Raw genomic sequence first — 25000 nt, forward strand, 5'->3', positions numbered from 1 at the left:
TAATTTTTGGGAAGCAACTAGACACTGTAACTTCTCTTTACCACAGAAGAAGATGACAATGAGGAAGGAAGTGCAGCAGAAATCTTGAACATTACCACTATTATGCAAAAAAAAAAAAAAAAAAAAAAAAGGGCAAAAAGAAAAAAAAAAAACCTAAAGCTGTTAACTGTTTTCCCCTTGCTGACTGGGTAGATGTGCCCTCAGATGGAAAACTTCTGATACTTGTGACTCCTTACTACCAGAAATCACATGAGATGATCAAGGAAGAAAATCACAATAACTATATTTATATCTAAGGCTGAACTTCTCAGAAATACTGTACCTTGATTAAAATTTCTGGTAGGCTGCAATAAAAATATCAGATGTGAGACTGGCCTAGCAGATCAATTATCATAATTGACAGCATTTTATTAATACATATTGAACTCCTAAATGTTTTGGACGCAAGATATCCCCATGAAAATGATCTGTAGAGAGGCAGAATGCCAGATCTGGGAAAAGAATCAAGGCTGGCTTGTCTGCTGTACAGTTTAAACAAATATTTTTCATCTGGTCTGCATATTCTATGCTTTTGTACAAATTTAGCATCTGTTTGTACCTGCATATTTTAACTTAAGAGCTTTCATGATTTTTTTTTTTTTAAGCTTCAAAGCCATAAACATGTATATTTATACCACAGTATTGTATGCCGGTTGTAAAGCACTGAATTAAGTCATTCTGTGCTTTAGTTTTGATTAGAATGATACAATTAGAACCTGTTATTCTACCAACTAATTACTTGTAGAATGTGACATCTGAAGAATACTACAAGATTACAAATTTAGGAATGAACTGTGAATGTGCTCTGTTTATACTATTCCCCTATCTTCAGTCAAATAATTGTCATGGAAATGGATTAATACTGGGCCAGTTTCTGTCCTCATCAAAATCTTTCTCACAAAAAATGAGAAATAAGAATTTTAATGCTTCATGTATCAATAAGATTTTAATAGCATACTTTGATCTGCTTGCCAGTCTATCACTTGATTGGCTGAGCGGCATCCATCTTCCTGAATCATCATCGACTTGTGTTTGTTTCTGGGAAATTATTATTTTTTTTTTTAGTAGCTGTTGAACCATTCCTGGGTGCCTTTTGACATTTTATTTCTTACAAGTGAAACTAAGTGAAAGTTTAAAGCAGATTTTTCACTTAAGTCTCAAATACTAAATTCTCTCACTTAAAAAAAAAAAAAGATTGTATGTTTGTGCTTGTCTTCAAGTAAAGAAAGGCTGGCATTTAGGAGAAGTTGAAAAGGTGAGAAAGAATCTCTATGTATATTTATTTTCGCCTGTGAAAACCCTTTGGAGGGTTAAGTCTTAACCAGGCTGTATGTGTGAATACCTGTTGCACTTGAACTAACAAATTATCAGCAAGAAACCAAGTTTGACAGGCACTGTGAGGCAGGCTGAAACATCCATGAAGATAAGCCTTCCCCCCAGTGATGGGGCTGCACTCAGCCCCTTCAAAACGTTATTTTAAGTCACTCCAAACCCCCAGTCTCACAGAAAGTAAACCGATCCATGATAAATACACAGTAAATAATTCTACACGTATCATGCTCATTTGCATGTGAATTAACCCAATTTATGGCCATAAAGGCAGACTTTGTCAGCGCACAGAGAGTGCACAGAAGACGCAAACAAATAGTGAGGGTAGAGAAGAGCTGCCCACAGTTGAAAATTCGTCACATTTCTGCACCACTCGATATTAATACATGCTGCACTTCAAATGAGGTTAAAACGATGATGACAGCTCAGAAGATCTGTGTGATGATAGATAGAGATAGAGATACAAGAACTTCTTATGTCTTCCTTTTGTATTTGCAGTTTCTTCCAGGTACAGCTGTCACGGTGTCCGTTAACTGATTATTTCTTTTAAATACAGGGGGAGGGGGAAAAAACCCTAAAAAATTCCCTTTGAATCACCTGACTGCTTATTAGATTCAATATAGGGAAAAGCCCTTCATTTACTCCAAACAAACAGTTCTGTTTTCCACCACTCGCTGTCATGTTTAAAGTAAATAAGTTCTCATCCATCCAGCGGGGCTGAAGTCATTCGGTTGCCAGAACAAAGCCATTGTGTGAAGGTCCACAAGAGCCCTTTTCTCTCCTTCCCTTAGCAGGATCTTCCCTCTCACCGCAGCCTGCTCCCTAGCTCTGTAAAGCAACCCAGTTACGTGTGAATGCTAAAAGTGTGCATGCTTCTTTCACAGAAGAAATGAAGGAAGATTATGACACTATGGGGCCTGAAGCCACAATTCAGACCACTGGAAACAATGGTACAGGTAAGGTCTTGCGTGGTGAGAGCATCACTTTGCTTCGGTATCGTCTAAGCTTAGCTGTGCATGAAGGGGAGGAGTGGCCAAACAATTTCTTTGCTGTTGCCAGTTGAACAGTTGGGAACCATCTACATAATTCTTCTGGTTTTTAATATTTCCCCCCAATTTGATCACAACGGTGCAGCAACAAGCTCATCCGGTGAGAGTCCTTGCTACCCCTCCCGTGCTCCGCGACACGCCAGCCCCTACCTCCTTTCAACTGCATCCTTGTGAGCTAATAGTTTTCAGCGGCATGTTTTCCCAGTGAGGGCGAATCTCGTATAGTTTAAAGTAGCTGGACCAAGATACAGTAGTCTTTTAATGAGAGGGACTGTACAAAGAGTGTGATAATGAGGATGGGGTGCACCCTTCTTGGCAACCCCAGATTCGCATGGTGCACAGAGTAAGCTACTTCAGAGACTGAAAACATCTTTTCAGCAAGACACACATAAACCCCTTACATAGATACACAGACACACACTTTAAATGCATATTTATGAGATTATTATGTTTCTGGCTAATCTTTTTTTTTTTTTTTCTCCCACTTGCCACATCTCTTTCTTTCCCCTCTTCTTAGAAATCAATACATTTTGTGGAACAAGAAAGGGGACAGAGATATTTAGCAGGTATCATCTCCGAGCTCTGTAGCAAAGCAAAACAGCAAAAGGTTTCTGTTACTATTTTCTGATCCAAACCAATTCAGGGGTTTACCATGTTCTTTCCAAAGGCCACAAGGCCCCGCTCCATCCTCAGCACAGCTGAATGCCATACGACACCCAATGTTTCTTTTGCATTTTGTCACAAGTCAAGATGTTGCAGATAGCCCTGATTTACATGGTTAAAAGTAAGTTTTCTACTGTAAGTATATTTCTATGCATTCCATTATGAGATTTAGTTCATAGGTAAAGCCTTCTACAAATATTACTGTAAAAGGTGGTACCTAAGTCTTGCAAGGATTTTATTACTCACACTTTCCTAATGTTGGTAACACCCACATAAAACCCCAATGCTTTTATTAAGTAACACAAGAAATTTACTTTGTAATTCTTGAGGGGGAAAATAATAGGAAAATAAAGCCATGTCACTGCTTTTTTCATCCATTAGTTTCATTATGCATGAAAGGAGGGTGGCACCGAGGCACAATTTATCATTACGTGTATAGTTAATGATGTTGCCCTACAGAACTGGATAGATATGTATTTTAAAAGCTTTATTATTTCCAAGGGATGCTAATTAAGTGACAGATTGTGCTTAGCACTTGGAGAAACAGGACTTTAAGAGACGTCTGATTTAGAAATAAGACTTGATGGTTATCTGGATTACCATTACCAGAGCCTTTGAGGTCCCCTATCAGTGCAATGTGACTTCCTTTGCACATATTTTCCTTACCATAACAGGCCTTGACTCTTTCATACTTGCATTGTGGTCTGCTTGAGGGGGGAAGACTTCGTGTCCTCTTAGCCCCTTCCAATATCTGATGGTCTCTTCTGCCTTCTCAACTTTGGCTTCACGGCATCTCTCTGGGGGCAGGGTGCCATTGAGCTCCCCCCAGCTCTGTCACTAACTCTGTGTGGGGTCCACGGGGTGTCCTGCTTCTTCTGAAACCAGTTTTCTGGGGGGAAAAGATAAGGGTTGCCCCTACCCAGCTTGGTGCACAGTGGACTCGTGGCTCAGAGAGTGCTTTGCATTTAGGTGGTCTGCATTTAAAACGCAAAAGCTGCTCTGGATACCGCACCTGCCAATTTTTTCCCTAATGTCCTGTGCAACAGTCCCATCTCTCTTTACTCCAGCTGCTCTTTGCTGTGATGGGCAGCTTGCTCAAGTAGCTGTTATGAGCTGTCTAGTGCTCTGCTAACATTTAATTCACAACTTTTATCACTGAGGTGTTCCCAGCCACCTCCTTTAGGGGAGGCTGATGCCTGGGCCGCTTGGGTAGAACACCTTTCTCTAATGGCTGCAGTCTCCGAAGTTTCTTAGGAGAGATGTCAGGTTATTTAGTCATATTAAATCATCTGATAAACTAGATGCTTTTGCCGGTCTTTTCACCTTGACTATTAGGAGCTGCAGCATCCTTCATGCAGAGTGAAAACTTCTCCAGCTTGCCTGTTGCAGTGCCTGGGCTGTTATTTGAGGAGGAAAGGGAAGAGGTCAGTCCCTGAGACATTGGAGATCCTTTCTAGCTAGTCTGGGGAGTGTCCAAAGTTTTATTCTTCAGCCTCGCCGTAGGCCTTAGGCCTGTCTTGAGTGTCTGGCCTCAATTTTTCCCTGCAGCTGGTAGGGGGATTTAATACTAACTAATAAAATAGCTGAGGTGAGGCTGAGACTTGACCCACTGAAAGAAGTTGGATTGGTGACTCCATCTTCAGCGAAAGCCATACCACAGTGACCTTCTGATCTCCAGGATAGCCCTTTAGGGCTTCCTACAGGTTGACACGGGCTCTGCCAGATGGACCAAGGAGGTCTTTCTCACCTAATACACTGTGCCTCTCCCTCCTGACACCAGATCTCACAGTGCTCTATCACCTGGGCTGAGCACAGAGATAGATGATACGGTGTCAGACTCCTCACATACATCCAACTGCAAAGTTGCTGTAGATGCACACAACAACTGCGGTGTGCTTGTAGCATCATATTCATTGCAGGAGGTCATTAGCAGAGAAAGAAAACTAAAAGAGAAAATCTCTGTTATTAAATTATTCTACCATTGTCAGAGTGGCCACTTCCTAGCAGTACTGAAAAAAGAAATCTTGTTATCTATACATTAATCAACTACATTTTTATAATGAGCCATGGAGGCTTTATAGTGGAAAAGCAAAAGTAACCATCAGAGTGAAAATTTGAGTCTTTGGTCCTGCTAAATTAATTTGTAAATATTTCTAGGGATTTCTGAAACAATTACTTGACAAAATGATGTTTTGCAGAAGGGTATTTTAAAATGTGAATGAATAAATTCCTGTAGTTTATGTTATTGTACCTGTTACGGTTATTACAACTGCGATGTTTGCAGAAAACAGATTAATAAGTTTCCTGTAAACACAAAAATTTTCCTGGTTTCTATTACTAACATCTGACAAGCTTCAAGTAAAGATCTCTTAATATAATTTAAAGAAGGGGAAAAAAACCCCAAAACCAAAAACCTTTGGAGGGAGGAAAACAGAAGTAAAACTTGGCAGGTTGGAGGACAGGCCGTTTTCAGGCTGTAATCTGTGTGTACCAATGGGGGCCTCTCACTTCCTGGCTAATGAAGGCTGTGGTTTTATTAGCTTTGTTTGCGATTAAGGGCAGCTATCACCATCTCGCAGGACGAGTTCCCACACAAAATAACTGGTCTCCCAAGCTCCTCAAACCTCTCTCTCACTTTATCTTGAAAGGTCCTAAATGCCTCCAAAGATAGCTTTCCTTAATGTGTTTTATTTTTATGTGACATGGCCACATCAGCTTTTGGAGCTGAAAATATTTCTGCTCTCCAGGCTACAATAATTAATTAAAAAAAGACTTATTTGGTGAGGTCACCCGCCGTAGATCTCGCTGAAATTCTTGCCTCGCAGGAGGAGATGTGCAATGTGTGTTCCGTGTCAGCCCACGAAGAATCCAGGAACATGACTTTCTGCATGGAAAACAAATTAGGGCATGGAGGGGGGAAGCAAGCTTCCCCCCCTGAAATTGGGAGAGAAACCTAATGGTTATCAGATGCGTCTTTTTAGTAACACTGGGTGAGCTTCCAGCCATGTCTGAATTGTCAGTAACATCGCTGGTGACAAACCAGATACACATGGTCATCTTTTGCTATTTATGTTAATCTGCAGCGTTGCAGCACTGGTTGTATTGTTTCAGTTAAGGATCTGTCAGCTTTTCCACTAAATCCCCTTGTTTTTAGGGGTTTATAATGTAGACATAAACATTTGCTTTAGCTCCCGGATTGCATGTACAGACATAGAAACTAAATAATCCAGAGAATTAGGAAGCCAAGGCCAGTAATATTGCAGCAGTCCTCCACAGCCTGTTGGATAAGCCTCCAGATAGACTTGGGGGCCGGGAAGGAAGAACCTCATTTGGGTTTGAATTTGGGACTGAAGCTCCTAATATTAACTCAGGCCTTGCTCAGTGGCTAGAATCCTCACCCTATAAATGCCGTTGCAAGCTCTAACACGCCCCCCGCCCCGAGCCTGCCTGGAGGAGAATGATGCATGGAGCCATCCCTTGGAGCCCTTGTCCCACCCTTTCCCCTTCCTGCTCCCATATCTCCTCTCTGGAGAAAAACTCTCTTTCCCTGCTTCACAGGTGGCATTTACTGGGTCATGTCCTGAATCTGGCAAAAAATAAACTTGCTTTCCTTGGTTCTGTTGCTCAGCCAAGAGAAGGAGCAGGGATGGGGTAGTGCTAAGCCAGCGGGTGGATGGTCTTGCAACAGTTGGAAGACCTAGGCATAGTGAGGGCTGAAAAGTCAGGTTTCCAACTTAAAAACTAATGTCTCAGCTTTGCTCTGATAAAAACGAAAAGCCAAAACCTTGTGCAGGTGGTGTACTTCAGTGACCACCATTTTGTTATGTTTCTCTGCCAGCAACAAAATGGAGGTAAGGTACTTGGTCATGTTCTCCGTACTCACACTCCCCTTCTCTAGAAGTTGGGCTTTTTTTTGGGGAAAAAAAAAAGATGTTGTTTCTCATGCTAATGACAAATGATAGCAGGAGTTACAGAAGGACCAAGGGAGGAGCTCTGTGGGGTTGCAGAGACTTCCTACCAACCACTGCGATAGGAACAGAAGTTTCCTTCCAAAACCAGGGTCCTGAGCCCTGTGCCATTTGGTCACTGTCACTAAAATACTGCAGAACAGTTGAGAAGTTGCTCAGCTCATACGAAAAATAGGGCATATTTGTCTCAGCCAGAGGATTTGATTTTATCGGCTAAGGGGATGAGGTTTGCATAGAACAGTATCTACTTTTATTGATGATGACAAGATCAGTGCTTCAAATCAGGCACTTTCAGGTTTCCAGTTTGCCCCAGTCAGAGGCCATGTCTCATTCTGACTGCCAGCATCACCTTGCATTTTTGTAGGAAGCCGAGGCAAAGTATTTACTCATTTCTAACCACCAAGGAGCTGGTTAGTCTCTCATTTCCAGTGGTTACAAACCAGCAGAAACCTGCAGGGCCATAATCCCTTTGATTTTTGTGAGTTGACTTCATATTGCTACCTGGCGTCAGTGAGAGCAGAATCGTGCCATTTAATATTTTACTTTTACAAGACCTGTAGAACAGTTTATGGTGCTGCCTCATTTTCTTATTTCACCTAAGGAGAAATACATTAAAAATGTAATCAATCATAAGCTGTTCTTTTTATTTACGGTCAGTTAAAAACAAGTGTCTTTAATTCCCTGACACCAACAGTGTCTTCCAAGATTTGTTAAGAAAAAAAATAAATTAAAGAAAATTATCAACTCCTTTTTTAATATATTTATATTTTATAAATACAACGTTTCTACTTTTTATAATTATATTCATATTTGTCTTTAAGCTCGCAGAGTTTTTAAGGTCTTTTCTGTAGGCAGTGTTCATACATGGAGGGGAAAAGTGTATTTTTAGTAACAGGATGTTTTGTGGTTGAGCATATATTAAGTTTCATGGACATTGCATGGACAATACAAAATTAAGTTTATATTTTAGGAAAAGAAGGAAAACTCTCTTACAGACTGTAAAAGTGGTGTTAGGCTTGGTATCCCTGTTATGGTCTAAAACATGTGGTTCTATTTGCAGAAATCTCTGAAGCAATATTTTTTTAAAAAACAATGTATTCTCCCATTGTAAGTTAATTTTTCAGGGAGGAAAAAAAAAAAAAAAAACGAAGGTGTTGTGAGCAATTCTCTTCTCATGCCTGCCAGGAAGAGCAGCCTGAGGCAGGACCTGTCTTGGAGAAGAAGAGCTTTGGTCTTCACTACCTGCAGCCACCGTCTCCAGTGCAGAGACTGTCTCAGGGGCTGTGGGATCTGGGGGCGGCTGAACTCAGTTCTGTAGGTTGAGCTGTGTTCATGCCAAAAGCTGTGGGTCCCCCAGGAGCCCCCTGAAGGTTCAGGTTCCATAGATGAAACATTACCTGCATTACCCAAGCCTCGTAAATGTCTCCTGCTGCCCCGCAGAGCCAGTGTTCTTGTTAATTTAACTGCCCACCCTTCCTTCCATCCACGCTGGTGGAAAGCTCGCATTAATTTTATTAGGAGCTGGAGCAAGACCGACGAGGGTGAGGATCCAGCTGCAGCCCCAGCCTTGTAGCCCCAGTACACCAGCTCAGCCATGTGTAACGAAGCTAAGGGACCCAAGCTCTCAGGCAGGGTGCACTCAAACCCCCTTTTCTTTTCCCCTTCTCTCCTTTTAGTGAAGAACGCAAATTGCACGTCGGACTTTGAGGAATATTTCGCCAAAAGGAAACTGGAGGAAGGAGATGGGCATGCAGTCAGCATAGCGGAGTACCTGCAGCGCAGCGACACGGCCATTATTTACCCCGAAGCCCCTGAGGAACTGTCTCGCCTTGGCACTCCAGAGGCCAATGGGCAAGAAGAAAATGGTGAGGCTGTAATTCATTTTTAGCCAGTATCCTGACCTCGTGCAGCTGTTGCAATTATAAATGCACTACATGCCTGGGTGTTTACCTTAAAAATTGAAGAACAGCTGCAGCGGCATGGAATTTCATGAGCAAAGATTGGGGCTGTAATTTCAGTGTATTGTGATTTTTTAGTCAGCAAATTTGTATTATCTGGCGGGTGAACTGAAGAGCTGAATGTAAACGGGAGGAAGGCTGCTGCTCTAGCTGGAAGTTTGGGAAGTTTCAATAGAGTATTAATGCAACAAAAGATGGGGTAGCCGGCCTATTGCTCTCTGACACCTTGATAAATAATTGGAAAAGCATCAGTAGGAAGGATTCGGTCAATGGCATGAGTAACACAATGAGCTGGGGCTGGAATGCAAATCACAAATTGATCAGGAAAAGTATTTCTTAGTTTCCCAGCCGGTGAGGTCGGTGTGAGGAGCGCTGCCCATAATTAATTTCCTAGCGGGGTCCGGAGCGGGTCCTGTGAGTCTGCCGTGGGCGTGCGCGGGTGCCGGTGCCTCCCGCCGCCGGTTGGAAGCGCCGTCCCTCCCTCTCGGGCAGCAGATTGCAGCGATTCCTCTCATACCATCCTGGGCAATCAGCCCATGAGCTGCCATTGATTTGCTGACCTTTTGGCCTGCCTCTCTTTCCCCCCCCATCCCGGGGCGCAGACCTGCCACCTGGAACTCCAGATGCCTTCGCCCAACTGCTGACCTGCCCCTACTGCGACCGGGGCTACAAGCGCCTGACGTCCCTCAAGGAGCACATCAAGTACCGCCACGAGAAGAACGAGGAGAACTTCTCGTGCCCTCTCTGTAACTACACGTTTGCCTACCGCACCCAGCTCGAGCGGCATATGGTGACACACAAGCCAGGGACAGATCAGGTGGGGGGCTGGTTTTAAGTGATTTCTTTCTGTAATAACCCCTTAGAGAAACGATATTGCTTTGATTGGCAATCATTATTAATTTTTCATGGCATTTTGAAGATGCAGATCTTTTAATGGTAATAGCTTTAATTGAGGTCTAAATGATTTTTTGATGGTCTCTTCTAATATGATTTAATAGTCTTATGTTCACGATCGAATGAGTGTGTTAATTTCTAATTTAGAAATTTTATTTGCACTTTAACTTGACTTTAGTTTCGTTTTTATGTTCCTCAAAAAGTGAATGAAACTGTAGCATTTTAATTATACATTATTAAACATCTCAGCAATTTTAATTCCATTTTTCACCTAGTTTTACTTTGCAGTGTTGCAAATAGGAGCTCCAAGACATGCTAAAAGATCCGCTAATATTTTTTCATTACTTTTTGAGTAACCTTTTCAATCACGTGAAATTACGCGTATTTTGTATAATCGTTTGTTAAACATAATTACACATTTTCAGAATAACTCTTCCTATCCTACATATAGGCTATCGTTTGTGATTGTGCCACTAACGCATGCATGCACTAGAATTGTGGCATCACTGTCATTTGTATAGCCTGGCAGCGTATCTGCAATAAATCAAAGCAGGTTTTTTCCTCGATGTGATGCATGTAATATTATATCAGTGCTGCATTTAAGGAAATGCTGCGTATCGCAAACAGGTGACTGAGCTTCCCTGGTGCTCCTAAGCAGGCTGGCGACAGACCTGTGCCACAAAACTCTTTACCTACCAGCAGAAAGTCGGCTCTTGTCCTCGCCGGAGTATTACCTCTGAAAACCCGTCTCATGAAGGGCTGTAATGGAAACTCAAATGGCATGGTTAAAACTTAAATAAATAGATACCTGTGTTGTGCCATGTAATAAAGGCTTTATGCTGTATTTATTTTTCTTAAAAAACCTGAAATTCAGGATCAGCTCTATTTCTTTTGGTAGGTTTTTCTCAGTGTAAGGCAAATTCAGTTAGGCAAACACACATCTAATCGCACGATTTTTGCAATTAGCATTTTTAAGAGAACCGTATCTTTTCCTTGATCTTAAATCAATTTAAATGATTCCAGAATGGTTTCTCCAGTTCTTTCCTTCCTCGTGGCTTTTCCAGTAGACAAACACATTTTCACATATGTATTTTTCCTAACCTGATCCACCGTAAGGTTCTTTCTTTTGCTTCGTATCATTAAAAACACCAGGGGGAAAAAGGAGAAAAAAAAACCCCGCCTGGATATTTATCCAACGTAACTGCCTGAAATTTCACATGCGAGAGCGCGCTGGTACTGGCGCATTATGAATGGTAGCTTTGGTGTTGAAAAGTCCCCTCATTTGCTCATGGCATTTACAATTAGTAAATTAAAATGATTGTATCATATTAACAGTGGCACAACTAAAGTTTATAGTAGTCCTCGGAGGGCGATGGGGGGAGACAAAACAGCTGTTGCTGTTTGTTTATGCAACTCAGCAACATATGAGCGCGGGTCCCTCAATGGCGCGCGGCGGGCTGGGCTCTGCTTGATCTTTGAAGGTTGCTGCTGTTTGAACAAACCTCCCTGTGTCCCATGTAACACCATCTGTCTCGCCAGGAATGTGGGAAGAGGCAGCACACCCTCGCAGTTGTCATACCGTTTCGGTGCTGCCTTTCCACACACCCCCCTTCTTCCCCCACCCCCCCCACCCCTTTCCCCCCCCTTCTTGCTCCTGCAATAGGCTTTTGTGTCGTGGCTGCCTGCAGAAGGCTGACCTCCTACCTTGAGCATCCAGAATGGTTGGCTGCATTATTCTGAATATTCTACATTTTTTATTTTTTTTTTTCCCCAAATTCAAAGTCACGGGGCTTTTCTTGCTTGTTGCAAAAAGGTCAGCTGCCTTTGTATCTTTATGCCACTTTTAACTTTCAACTTTCCCTCGCCCCTTAGAAAGAGCACTGAGGGAAAACATGGCAAGGAAGGTAGCTCAGGTCTTCCCTGCTGCTCTGTGATTTTAGAAAACATTTCCAGCAGCAGCTCATGCCGAAGACACAGTCTCTTCTGCTTGATAATGAATTAAATCTTACACGAAATGCCACTAACGACAGTGTTTCTGTCTTTCCTACACATGCAGTAAACAGAATTTTTAAACAAGCCGAGTCCCACATGTTCAGAATCTGCTAGGAATATTAAGAGCCACAAATCTTCTTATAAAACAGTTTCTCTCATCGTAAGATACCTTAAAGCAACACATTTTTGATGAGAGACTTAGGAAATAATTCTAAAGCAAATATCGAATGCTCATGTGAAAGTACTTTCTCATTTGTTTCGGTTTACTGCCAACATTTTGATTTTTATTGCAACACTGATGAGACAAATAAATGTACATGCAGACCTTTTGGTCCGCTTGATAAATTCAGATCCACATTAATTTTGTTTTTGTTTTTTAAGCTAGAAATTCATGGTTTCTCTTGCATAAAATTCATGTTGGTATCTTTTTTTTTTTAATTTCTTTCCCTCCCAGCACCAAATGCTGACCCAAGGAGCAGGCAATCGCAAGTTCAAATGCACTGAGTGTGGCAAGGCCTTCAAATATAAACACCATCTGAAGGAACACCTGCGAATTCACAGTGGTGAGTAGCGGAGGTGCTGGTGTGCTCATTTGCATTTTGTTTAATTAGCTGAGTTTTAAAGACTGCTTAAAATTTACACAGTTCTGCTTCTGGCTTCTTGGAGCTACTAAGGTATTTTGTAAGTGATATCTGAGTCATCCTCATTTATCATGCTGTTAATACCACGGTCTCGCTGAAAGATTTGGAAATAGTAAAGCTTCCTGCAAATAATATAGATTGTTTGTTCGGCAGTTTGAATCCAGAAGCGTTCGCTCATTTCTGTGCAGTCGGACCCTGAAGAGACCATTATATTTTCCATAACACAAAGTCCCCCCAAGTGAAATACAGCCCATGTTCTCAGATAACAAGTAAGCGCAAAGCGCCTCATGTTGAATGACTGGTGCGTTTTGGCTCTCCTGCTTGATGCAGCAGTCGGCACACGGAATGCCACTGGGCTCTGTCCAGGAACAAACCTCCAGCAATGCTGATGTGGAGGTTCTAACATCAGGACTCAGGTTCTCCTACCATATTAATTTCCAGTGAAAATTCCTGGTTTTTGGAAGGGAAAAACCACAATCAAATTTGAACAGTCTGGAACTGATTTGAGTCCCTTTGCCACAGGTTGCTTACTTGTGACTTGCAATGGTCAGTCTGGGACCAGTCTCACGCCTTGGTGGCTGTTGCCCGCTGGAGACCATGGGTCCAAACTGACCTCAAGACCCCTAGAAAGAGGAAGGTAAAGCAGTGGTGGTGTGTGGCCGTATTCATAGACTTAATATTCTCCTCACTGCTCAGTCGAGTATCAAATGCGATCGCTTGCCGTTATAGCAGCAAAAATGATAATTAACATTTGGTTTTAATTATCATTTTAGGTGAAAAACCATATGAGTGTCCAAACTGCAAGAAACGTTTCTCCCATTCTGGCTCCTACAGTTCGCACATCAGCAGCAAGAAGTGTATTGGTTTAATCTCTGTAAATGGCAGAATGAGAAACAATATCAAGACGGGTTCTTCTCCTAATTCTGTATCTTCCTCTCCTACTAATTCAGCCATTACACAGCTGAGAAATAAGCTGGAGAATGGCAAACCACTTAGTATGTCTGAACAAACAGGCCTACTGAAAATTAAAACAGAACCACTAGATTTCAATGAATATAAGGTTCTTATGGCCTCACATGGGTTTAGTGCAACTAGTCCTTTTATGAATGGTGGACTTGGAGCAACCAGCCCCTTAGGAGTTCATGCGTCTGCTCAAAGTCCAATGCAGCACTTAGGTGTAGGGATGGAAGCACCATTGCTTGGGTTTCCTGCGGTAGGCAGTAATTTAAGTGAGGTGCAGAAGGTCCTACAGATTGTGGATAACACGGTTTCCAGGCAGAAGATGGACTGCAAGGCTGAAGAGATCTCCAAGTTGAAGGTTTACCATATGAAGGATTCATGCTCTCAAGCTGAGGAACAAGGAGTTACCTCCCCCAATATTCCCCCCGTGGGTCTTCCAGTAGTAAGTCATAATGGTGCCACTAAAAGTATTATTGACTATACATTAGAGAAAGTCAATGAAGCCAAAGCTTGCCTCCAGAGCTTAACCACAGACTCGAGGAGGCAGCTCAATAACATTAAGAAAGAGAAGCTGCGAACCCTAATAGACCTGGTAACTGAAGACAAGATGATAGAGAACCATAATGTATCCACTCCATTTTCATGCCAGTTCTGTAAAGAAAGCTTTCCTGGTCCCATTCCGTTGCATCAGCATGAACGTTACCTGTGTAAAATGAATGAAGAAATCAAGGCAGTCCTTCAGCCTCATGAGAACATGGTTCCCAACAAACCTGGAGTGTTTGATAAGCAAACCCTCTTGCTGTCATCAGTACTTTCTGAGAAAGGAATGACTAGCCCCATCAACCCATACAAGGACCACATGTCTGTACTTAAAGCATATTATGCTATGAATATGGAACCCAACTCTGATGAACTACTGAAAATTTCCATTGCTGTTGGCCTTCCTCAGGAATTTGTGAAGGAATGGTTTGAACAAAGAAAAGTCTACCAGTATTCAAGTTCCAGGTCACCATCACTGGAAAGGGCCAGTGCCAAGGTGGCGCTGGCTGCCACCAACAACACTCCCACTAAAGACTCTTTGTCAGCCAGATCTCCAATAAAGCCTGTGGACTCTATAACTTCACCATCTATAGCTGAACTCCATAACAGTGTTACTAATTGTGATACTCCTCTCAGGCTAACAAAACCTCCTCATTTTACCAATATTAAGCCAGTTGATAAATTGGACCACTCCAGGAGCAATACTCCTTCTCCTTTAAATCTTTCTTCCACATCTTCTAAAAACTCCCACAGTAGTTCTTACACTCCAAACAGTTTCTCTTCTGAGGAGCTTCAGGCTGAGCCTTTGGACTTGTCTTTACCAAAACAAATGAAGGAACCCAAAAGTATTATAGCCACAAAGAACAAAACAAAATCTAATAGTGTAAATTTAGAACACAACAGTGTTTCTTCATCATCTGAAAACTCAGATGAGCCACTGAACTTGACTTTTATCAAGAAGGAGTTTTCTAATTCAAATAATCTGGATAAAAGCACTAACCCAGTATTTGGTATGAACCCATTTAGTGCCAAACCTTTATACACAACACTTCCACCACAGAGCGCTTTTCCCCCAGCCACTTTTATGCCACCAGTCCAGACCAGTATTCCTGGGCTGCGACCATACCCAGGACTAGATCAGATGAGCTTCCTACCACATATGGCCTATACTTACCCAACTGGAGCAGCTACTTTTGCCGATATGCAGCAAAGGAGAAAGTACCAGCGGAAACAAGGATTTCAGGTAAATTGTTGCAACCCTTTTCTTTTAAAAGGCTTGAATTTAGTATTTTGTGATATAACCTTTACCAAAAGAAAAAAGCCCAGAGCTATATTCAACATTTCCAACAATATTAGCAGAGTTTATTTTAGTCTGAACTTGCAAAGATGCACTGCAGTATAGGAAAAGAAAAGGGAATTACCTCAAAAGAACCTCTGCTTGGATTAGAAGCAGGATCAATGCCTTTGAATAGGCATAACACTTACGGTTTTATTCTGTGAAGAGCTCACCTGTTTCTTATTAGAATTGTATCTAAATTATAATAATGATATTGATGATGAAGTCCATGAAAAATCCCATCCTGCAGAATAAAACCCACCAAACTTTGTGGGGAAGCTGACCTTTGCAGGGCATAACTACGTTTCCCCACGGGGAAAAGGAGCAGTGGGAGACCCCTTAGGAAACACCTTGACACTTGGACGCAAAGCTGTGTCCCTCTAAGCAGAGGTCCCTATGGCCTTGGAGCAGCTCTGTTCCATCGAAAGCCCTCAAAGCTTCCTTCTCCATGTTTTATTGTGGATCGTTCACCCACTGTGCACGGGAAAGGCGTTCTCTCTTCTCATGAATACCTGGGGGATGAGACACGTTGGGGTGTTGCTTCACCGTTGCCCCTTTCTTCAGCTCAACTACTGCCCTTCCCAGAATACCAGTCCTCTAATCCTGCCAGTCATCTGGAACAGCTTTGAAAAACCCCAGAGATTAAGCAAAATTATTTGGAGAGGTAGCAGCCAAGGCCCTTAATCACAAACAAAGTATTTGCCTGGACTTGTAATCTGGGTCAGCACTTCTTCCTGCCTGGGAATAGCCTTCAATCCTTTTCTCAGGTGGTCCCAGAACCAACATAGGAGTAGAAAAAGACTTCACCGCTTGCGTGCCTACAGCAAAGAGCTGCTCTACAGAAGTCACATACATTTATAGCTTTTTGCCGGATGTTTTCAGATATAATGTACAGAGTTTAGTTAAATGAGATTAACTGATTATAGATTAATTTTTATTTTTTTTTTTTACATTTGTGCATGTTCCCCTATGTCCTATTATGGTCTATTAGTAATTTTACTGACTAGTAAATCTTTTATAGTTTCAAATGTGAAAATCAGGTATGGTTTTACATTACAGGCTGTAATCCTTCTTTGCACAATAGGAGCATAAATAGCACTGCACCTCCATAACAGCTGTTCCACTATTCCAATTTACAGTACATCTGCCCTCTTTGTAAATGTATTTAAGCCTATTTAATCTTCTCTAATATTAATTAGTGCAAACCTAGTCTAAGAAAACTGAACTGTGTGATAGCAAATGGAAATGTATGTTATCATGCAAGTTTGCACTCTCTTTGGATCAAGACAAAATAAATATCAAGAAATTTAATAATTTACTGATCCACATTCATTATTGCTTAATGCTGAAGGCTGTTTTAACATAGATAGAACATTGATAAAAAGTGTTATTAATATTCCCTATTTCAAATTACAAAATTAAATATAAAAATATAGCTTGAGGCCTTTAGTCGGGAGACATACATTTAAATGGATTGCATAATAATAACATTTGTACCTAAATATAAAATTCAATTAAAACCTTTCTACAGATACGGAATATATCCAAGTTTCAGTGTTTTGAAGGGAATGATCTCTCAGCTGTTGCTTACACTTACCCCTTTTAAATACTGCAATACCTTCAGCCGTCCATGAAAAGCCTCCCCTTTGCTTTTTCTGGTCCTTGAAAATATTTGGTGCTGGTATGATAAATAGTGTCCGCTTGTGTAAATCATACGATTGCAGAGGGCTCAAAGCCAGAAAGTTGGTTCGAGGCATAGAAGTGGAAGGCTCCTCATTATTCCCATAGTTCCCATCAGCTGTAGTTTCACTGTCAATGGGTTCCTAAGCTAAGAGGGACCCCCACCTTAAGCAGACATGATTTTAACTTTTCTGGGGTGGTTGATTCCTCTGTGAGAAGGAGCAGTGGTGGAAGTGGGTGTTGCTGACGAGTGCTTCCTTGGCAGGGAGAATTGCTTGATGGAACCCCAGACTACATGTCCGGCCTTGACGACATGACGGACTCTGACTCCTGTCTGTCCCGAAAGAAGATCAAGAAGACAGAAAGTGGCATGTACGCGTGTGACTTATGTGACAAGACATTCCAGAAGAGCAGTTCCCTGCTGCGACACAAATACGAGCACACAGGTAGGGCAGCTGCAGCGCCAAGAGGAGGGGTGAGCTCCATGCTATGCTCTTTGCAGTCTTGCACAAGTACACTTGTGCAGCGAGCAGTTTGGCAGGTGCTGAGGCTTTCCACAGGGAAGGAGTAATATCTTTTGCTCAGTTCAACTTATTTTTTATTTTTTTTTAATGGGTATTGCTTGGTGAAGTGCTGTTGGATGTGATGGGGTGAGTCTTGTCAGGTGCTGAGCGCGGTGGCGATGCTGGCACTCAGCATCTCACAGGATGAGCTCTCTTCAAATGAGGCAGGCTCTAGCACTCAGAACTGCAACTTGGTCAGTGCAAAGTCTGGCATGGGAAGGAAGAGGGACAGTGTATTTCTTGTTTCTTAGACACTATCTGACCCTGCACCATTTAATCCAATAGAAAAACTTCCACTGACGTTAGCAGCACAAAAGCTGGCTCTGGCCAAGTTATCTGAAAATAAACAGCTCACAGGGGTTGTTCTCGCTGTGATTTTGTGTGCCAGCAGTGCAAGCAGGTTGCATTTCACTTTTTCACTTCTCAGTTAATGCCCAGGGAAAGTTTCCTCCTTTTATGAGTAGGAACTGATTTTTGTCTAGTTCAAGGAAGCTTGCCAAAGCACACCGTAGATTGTCAGTTTAAAAAATATTTTGGTTTGAAAAACCCCTCCATCACACCTATGCTGGCTGTGGTTCCCTTGCAGGCAGTGCTCTCTTCCCCACTCTCAGCCAGGATAGGCATGAGCCCAGAGGTGGAGAGCTCTCCGAGGGGGACACATCGGCTCAGCACGTTTCAGTTAGGGGAAAATGGGACTGGAGCTCCCCAAATGATAGAGATATCAGGTTATCTTAGACAAAGGGAATGTGAATTATCAAGTGAATTATTGTGGAGCAAGACATAAACCAAACTCCAACATCCTAGAGTTAGAAAAAGCTTACTCAGGAGGAAACTTTCCTTAACTTTGAAAGCTGAGTCCCACTTCAGGAAATGAAGCAAGTCACATCATCCTTCAATCTCACCATGTGACGGTAAAAAACTTATACCTCTCTATTAATACATCTTCCAGGCTGCACATAACCATTTGACATTTCACATATGAAAAATTTACAATTCAGAAGTGGACCGTGCCTTTTAAAGAAAATTCTTTACTTTGTTATTTTACCTTCTTATTCTTTTCTTCCAAATTTTAAGCTAATCCCACACAGGAAAATAAAAAAGGAAGTTAAAATACATGTGGGATTAGGAGAGAAAATTAAAAGCAACATTTTGGACTAGATCAGTTAGTTCATTGGTGGAATGTGCTTCCCACTACATTATTCAGATCAAATTGTTTATTCAGTAGAAGAAGCTTTGAAGGCTTTACGTCCCTGCACCTTTCCTCTCCTGAATGATTTTATTACAGCCATCTGCAAACATTATGGTTTACTACACTACTACCGTAAAGCTCTTATGTTAGAACTGGCCTTCATATATATCGGGATCTGGACATATGGTTGAATCCCATAAAGTTGGTAGTCCATAAGGTCGACAGACATATGGTTGAAAGGCTGAAAATTTGACAAGCTGAAATGTGTGCAATCACCTTGATTTGCAAAATAAACTGCATTTGTAAAAGCAAAAATATGTTCTGGTCTTTAAGTAGCATGGGAACCTACTGCCTAGAAAAATACCACACAGCTGCAGTGTAGGGACTTTCTCCTTCTTCTCTGCTCTGCCCTTTTGGGCTTCTCAACTTTACGTCCGTCAGCTTTATGGGAGTCAGCCTTATGATTCAGAACGTGTATACGGTGTCATATTTAATATGCTAGAACTACGGCACATCATCAAGCTCGAGCGCGGCACTTAGAGACAGGAAGGATGGTCTTGTGGCAGAGGCACAGGCAGTGAGGCTAAGCTCGCCGGGTGCTCTTCTGCCTTGCCACAGACTTCCTCTGCAAATTTCAGCAAATTGCTTCATCTTTCTCTCACCTTCGCCCATCTTTGAAATAGAGGGAAATGATACCAGCCCGCCTCTCCAGGGTGTTGTAAATCTTAATTCATGCAGGCTGAAATCCTGTGATGCAACTCGCTATACAAAGTGTGAAGTATTATTAAGGACGCGTTTGGTTTCGTGGAGCCTCTGCGCATCACGCTAACATTGGAGGTGGTTGGGAGCGCCGCAGACCTTGGCTGGGCTAGCCTCCATAACTGATTCACAGCCTTCAGGAGGCACATTTCACTGGGGCTTTGGCTAATGGCTTAGCATGCATCTTAAGTGAATTTCAAATGTTTGGAAAAAACATTAATGACATAGGTGCGAAACTGCGCTCCGTGTTCAGTGGAAGGAATTGTATTGAAAGTAACAGCATCTTCTGCATTTGGGGTCATTGTAAGAGTAGGGCCACATTTTTCAATCAACTTTTTGAAACCTAAAGAAGAGAAAAAGCTCGTTTTCTGAGTGTGCTGCTGTTTTCTGACTAGCTGATCACAATCCGTTGTTACTTCATAAAGACATATTTTAGGAGGAATTGGAACACTTCCTGTATTTCCTGGAGAAGCACAAATAGTGGATGTTGTTTATGCTGATGTCTTTTTTCCTATGTAAAAAAATACGTGCTTTTTAGGTCTTTTTTCTGATATTTGAACAATCAGATTTTTGTTTGTTATCACTTCTCATGGTCCACATACCTACTGCAACCTATGCCAGATGGTTAAAGAAGTCAGAGAGAGGACACATTCCTGTTTTGCAGGCCCTAAAGATTTATTTAGAGCAAAAAATAACATTGACAGGTAAAACTACATGAGCTGCCTTAATCCCGTGCTACACCAACTGTTGTAAAGGAGAAAACAGGGATGTCGCAGGTATTGCAGTGGAGCCAAGTTCTGTGCCAAGGAAGGAAGAAGAATGGGATTTGGCCAGTTCTTTGTGTCAATCTGAGAACTTTTGGTAGGACCATGTGGTTGCAGATCAATGAGCTCTGTGATTACCTCTGTATGCCACGTCTGCCACAGCTTGAGCACAGCAGAAAAAGGGGCCTAAATTTCACAATCCATTGTCTTTAATTTATGCAGTATTAGCTGTATTCTGCAATAGCTTCTAGCTTCATATGGACAAGGAGAATTTATTTTATTACTGTAATGAGAGAATTACGTTGGTTCTAGCTGATCTGAAATTTAGTGTAGAGGTCATTGTTTGTTGCAGGAACAAATTCTGCCATGTTAATTTTGGGATGCCATTTAATTTTAAAAGAAGTTACGTGTGCCTCTTGGAGTTTGAGCTTCACAAGGTCCTACTTCTTTAAAACCAGGGGATGCAGCACTGTAATTACGGTGCAGAGCGTGGCAGGTAGCACGGGAATTAAGTGCTCACATTATTTTCCTGTGAAGTCTTATGAACTTTGGTCAGGCTGAAATTAGTTGAGCAGATACTGCGTGTGTCTAATCTCAGCTTTCTCCAAGCTGCTTAGCACAAGGTTCAAGACACTTTCCTTACTAAGGGTGAAGAAGATGGTTGCCTTCATGGCAAAGCATGTGGTGAGCACAAAGATCTTTGCATTGCATATAAGGAGGGAAAACAGCAGTAGCTAAGTGAGCAGGAGAGCAAACAGAATGGAGCATCTAGAAACAGAAATATCCTGGCTCCTGGGTAGAAATCCAGCCTGCCAACGCTGCATTGGGCTGATTCAGGAGTAAGGTGAAGGTTAGTGTTCGGATGTTGTCAACGCCCATGTCTGCTACACACCAGCTTTATCGTAGCTTCACAAGGAAACTTGCAGCGTGCCTGCTCTGCAACAAAAGCTGGAAACAGTTTTTCAGAATCCTACCTAGAAATTTTAAATCCTTTCATTGTTGTTCTATATTACATCATATTCTATTTTATTACTTGTGTGGGCTGCTGAGGGCCTCATAGCTGTGCTAGTGCTTTCATCCTTTCCTTTTCCACTGTATATTTTATTAAGACCTTTTTTTTATTTTTGTAGCTTTCATGCTGATGCAAGCACTAGTTTTATTTCCAGATTGATTCTGTAAACTAAATATTGTTCTTGAGCCTGGTAGCAAATCATCTCTCTTTGGCTAGTATTTTGAATTCCCAGCTCAGGAGTTTTCTTTATTTAGAGCTTGATTCATAAAAAATTTACATGCTATTTAAAGATTATTTTTTCTTGCTTTACTCTGATACAAGTTTAGAATTCCCTATTTTACACTGAGATAAAGAAAAAAAAAAGGGATAAATTCTAGGCTTGTGAAATTTGCTCTGCAGGCAAGGTCTCCCATTCAAAACGGAACAGGTGCAGCTTGGGCAATTATATATAAATTGCATTTATCTTGCACCTTTGACCGCTTCGCTGTGCTCTGGCCTCTAATCCATCTCCATTGGGACTACATCTAACATCCAAACCCCCAAGCAGCTTCAAACGATCTGCCTTTAAAAAATATAAACAAACTGTCACAAAAATGTTTCCTTCTTTCCTCCAAAGAGTGGGATTTCTGTTTGGCCCCCTCCCATAGAAAAAAGACCCACTTGCCTTAGGCAAAGGATGGGTAATATTTAGTCTGGGACCAGTGATGGCTTATGATCTGATGTCTTCTGACTTCTATACCACTGCAAATGGGCAACGCACAGCTTTTCAGTCACAGACCTTTAGCCCAGGAAGATTGAGATATACTTACTGTTAGAGATTTCTTTGTTGTTTTGCTTTAACAGAAATGCAATTTTAGAGACTTTGCAAACAGATTAGTTATAATTTCCCCTCTGTAAATGGAGCACAAGCCCCTGTGGAAACCTCTTTTTGGAAATGATGGGATAAGAAAAAGCCCAAACACTTCCTTTACATATTTGAGAGAGATTTATCATTTAGTTTCATTTCAATGTGAAGCCACTTCACTGTGGCTTCTACATCATGCATCCACCTGATGACACACAAGTGTTTTTGAGCCCTCCTGTGAGCTGCCTCTCTCCTAATTCCATCCCACATGGATGACGCAGATCATCTCATATGAGACTGGGTAAAACCTGGGGGGTGGGGTGTTCGCATCTGCTTCCTTTCAACCCATCTCCATCTCATGACATTGCATGACAATGTTCTTACTGTGTGATAGCTAAATAGATGATAAAGCATCCAGGGCTACCTACAGTTGTAGGTTCTCCCCATCCACCTACAACTGTAGACTTCTCCCCATCCACCTACAGTTGTAGGTTCTCCCCATCTACCTACTGTTGTAGTTTCTCCCCATCCACCTACAATTGTAGACTTATCCCCATCCCCAGTATAAAATACCTATACTTCAGCTTTATTTTATGACCTACTAATGCAAGGATTAGGCACTCCTTTTAAATGGCTGAAATACTGAGTTTTGCACACAGGGGAAAAAAATAATTCTTCTGCAAATGTTTGGAAACCTGATATATTTAAAAACATATTTCAATTAGTGTTGTAACAGCTGCATGCTGCACACTGCTAAGGTATGTTGTGTGGTGTCTGAACAAAGAACTTTGCTCAAGCTGTCACGTTCCCTCAGATCAAAACTGAGTCCTTGATATGGATGGAGTAGACTCAATAGCTCTAGTATAGCCTTTTTAGTAATAATACAAATTAATATGAAAATATGAAGCATTTTAATCTTCTTGATTCTAAATTAATTTATAAGATATGGATGATTTCTGCCAGGCTACCTCTGTGCTGGCTGGGGGAAGGCACCAGGTAGCACGAACAGGAGGTGCAGTGTTGAAACAACACCACGTGCAAAGGCTGAGCAAAGCAGGCAAAGACTGAGGGACAAGCACATCACCCAGCCTTGGGGAAAGGTGGGTGGAAGCAAGTTGGGATAAGCAGTAGAAGTGGTTGACTTCTTTTTGAGGAGAAGGAAAGTGCTAGGCAGCTGGATGGAGCACAGTGGTGGGGTGAGAAGGGTGTAGTGGGCATCAGAGGTAGTATGCATAAAAAAAAATATAATCAGGAAATCTGAAGTAATGGAGAAGGAGCGGTGCTATGGAGAACTGGAACAAGACAAGGGTTGGGCTTATCAGCGTTAGGGAAAAGTAAGTCAGAGGGAGGGACTGAGAGAGCGTGGGTGGTTCAGTGAGGAGAAGGACACAAAAAAAGGTGACAAGGAAAAGCAGAAGGTCTATGAGGAACAAAATTAGCAACTATGGAGATACTAGCAAAGGGACGGTAGCGTGGGTGGGCTCAGCAGAACAGCTGGGACGAGGCAGGGATGCAGGCAGGCCTATCTGGTGCATCCAGCTGGGCAGCTGGTAGCATTGGGAAAGCTCCCACCTCACCTGGGAGGGTTTTCTAGAGGCGCTGAGGTTGGAGGAGTGCTTAGGTTGAGAGTGCTTTGGGATTTAAAGCTAATTTGAGTAAGTGACTTGACTGTGCTAAAATTTCCCGAGCTAAGACTGCAGGATTTCCCCATTGTGGCAAAATCTGTGCTCCACATCACAGGGAGCTGCCTCCCAGCTCTGGGCTCAGTGCACCCCCAGGTCAAGGCTGGAGGTTCAAAGCCAAAGTACGCGTACAGCTCAAAGCCTGGAGATTTCTTCAAGCCTGGCTTTTAACCAACAGGTTAAATTGGCAGAAATGCATATTTAGGAAACAGATCATAAAACCAATACTGCTATAATTCGATATATCAAGCCTGAATGTTCAATTTCACTCTAAAGGGAAGTAAAGAAAAAAATGAAACCCTGTATGTGTGCAAGCTTAGGAAACTCTCGTACAAAGAAATGTAGTTTGAGTTCCAATTTTGAGGCATCTGCTGATTTCCCTGTCACTTGGGTTATTCTATCTGTGGTCTCTCCTACATTTTCCTTCCTGCCACATCTCCCCTTCATTTCATAACATACAATTTTTGGCTTCCTTGAGCTTTCGTTAATCACACCTTATTAAATGTGAACTTTCACAGTGGGACTTGAAGGTAGCTGTGACTAGATCGGGCAAAAAAAATTAGCATATTCCTTGGTATTCATTCTTCACAACTTTGCTATGGAAGGGAAATTTTTTTTATGCCCGACTTTCCCTGCTTTCAAGTCCCAGCAGTGACTGCAGAGGAAAAGAAAGCTGATCAGGTTCATAAAGGAGCAGCCTGAGTTTTCCTGGAAGCTGAGATCCTTCAGTGGTATGAACATTTTTTTTTTTTTCCTGCTGGATTTCCTTCCACGCCGGTGCTGCTGGTAACGGTCTCCCATCTTCCCAGCCCTTTGCTCTCAGCTGGCATTTTCTTGCCAACCCTCCATCGTACTCTTCCTCTCCCTGTGCTTGCTGCTTTAAGAATTAACAACCCCCCCCACACTTCTACAACTTAAAGGATAGGAGGGCTCTGGTGTGAAGTTTATTCCTGTTCTGGTCACGTGCCATGTTAGCTAAGTATGATAAATACGCTGGAGGAATCAGGCCAGTTCAGTAATAAGTTCCTAACAATCTGCTCTAGCAATAAGACATGCAAAGCAGGGCTCCACATTTCAGGCACCAAATACCAGCATTTTTATATGTGTAAAAATAGCATGAAATATAAAATAATGACCA

At 42.0% G+C, this 25000-nt stretch overlaps 1 protein-coding gene across 7 annotated transcripts in view; it reads left to right on the plus strand.

The window, feature by feature from the left end:
* The window catches only part of ZEB2 (zinc finger E-box binding homeobox 2), a 115785-nt gene that overhangs the window by 87452 nt on the left and 3333 nt on the right, over positions 1 to 25000 (plus strand). For 5 of the 7 annotated variants that reach the window (XM_040604220.1, XM_040604221.1, XM_040604222.1 and 2 more), the window contains 6 exons: positions 2253 to 2324; positions 8725 to 8913; positions 9609 to 9823; positions 12347 to 12455; positions 13307 to 15276; positions 17315 to 17495. In XM_040604220.1, the coding sequence (XP_040460154.1) occupies positions 2253 to 2324; positions 8725 to 8913; positions 9609 to 9823; positions 12347 to 12455; positions 13307 to 15276; positions 17315 to 17495 (2736 nt within the window). The remainder of the gene's footprint in view (positions 1 to 2252; positions 2325 to 8724; positions 8914 to 9608; positions 9824 to 12346; positions 12456 to 13306; positions 15277 to 17314; positions 17496 to 25000) is intronic. The other 2 variants (XM_040604224.1, XM_040604219.1) reach the window with 1 other exon arrangement.

Source organism: Falco naumanni, chromosome 8 (genome assembly GCF_017639655.2).
Source record: "Falco naumanni isolate bFalNau1 chromosome 8, bFalNau1.pat, whole genome shotgun sequence".
NCBI lineage: Eukaryota > Metazoa > Chordata > Aves > Falconiformes > Falconidae > Falco > Falco naumanni.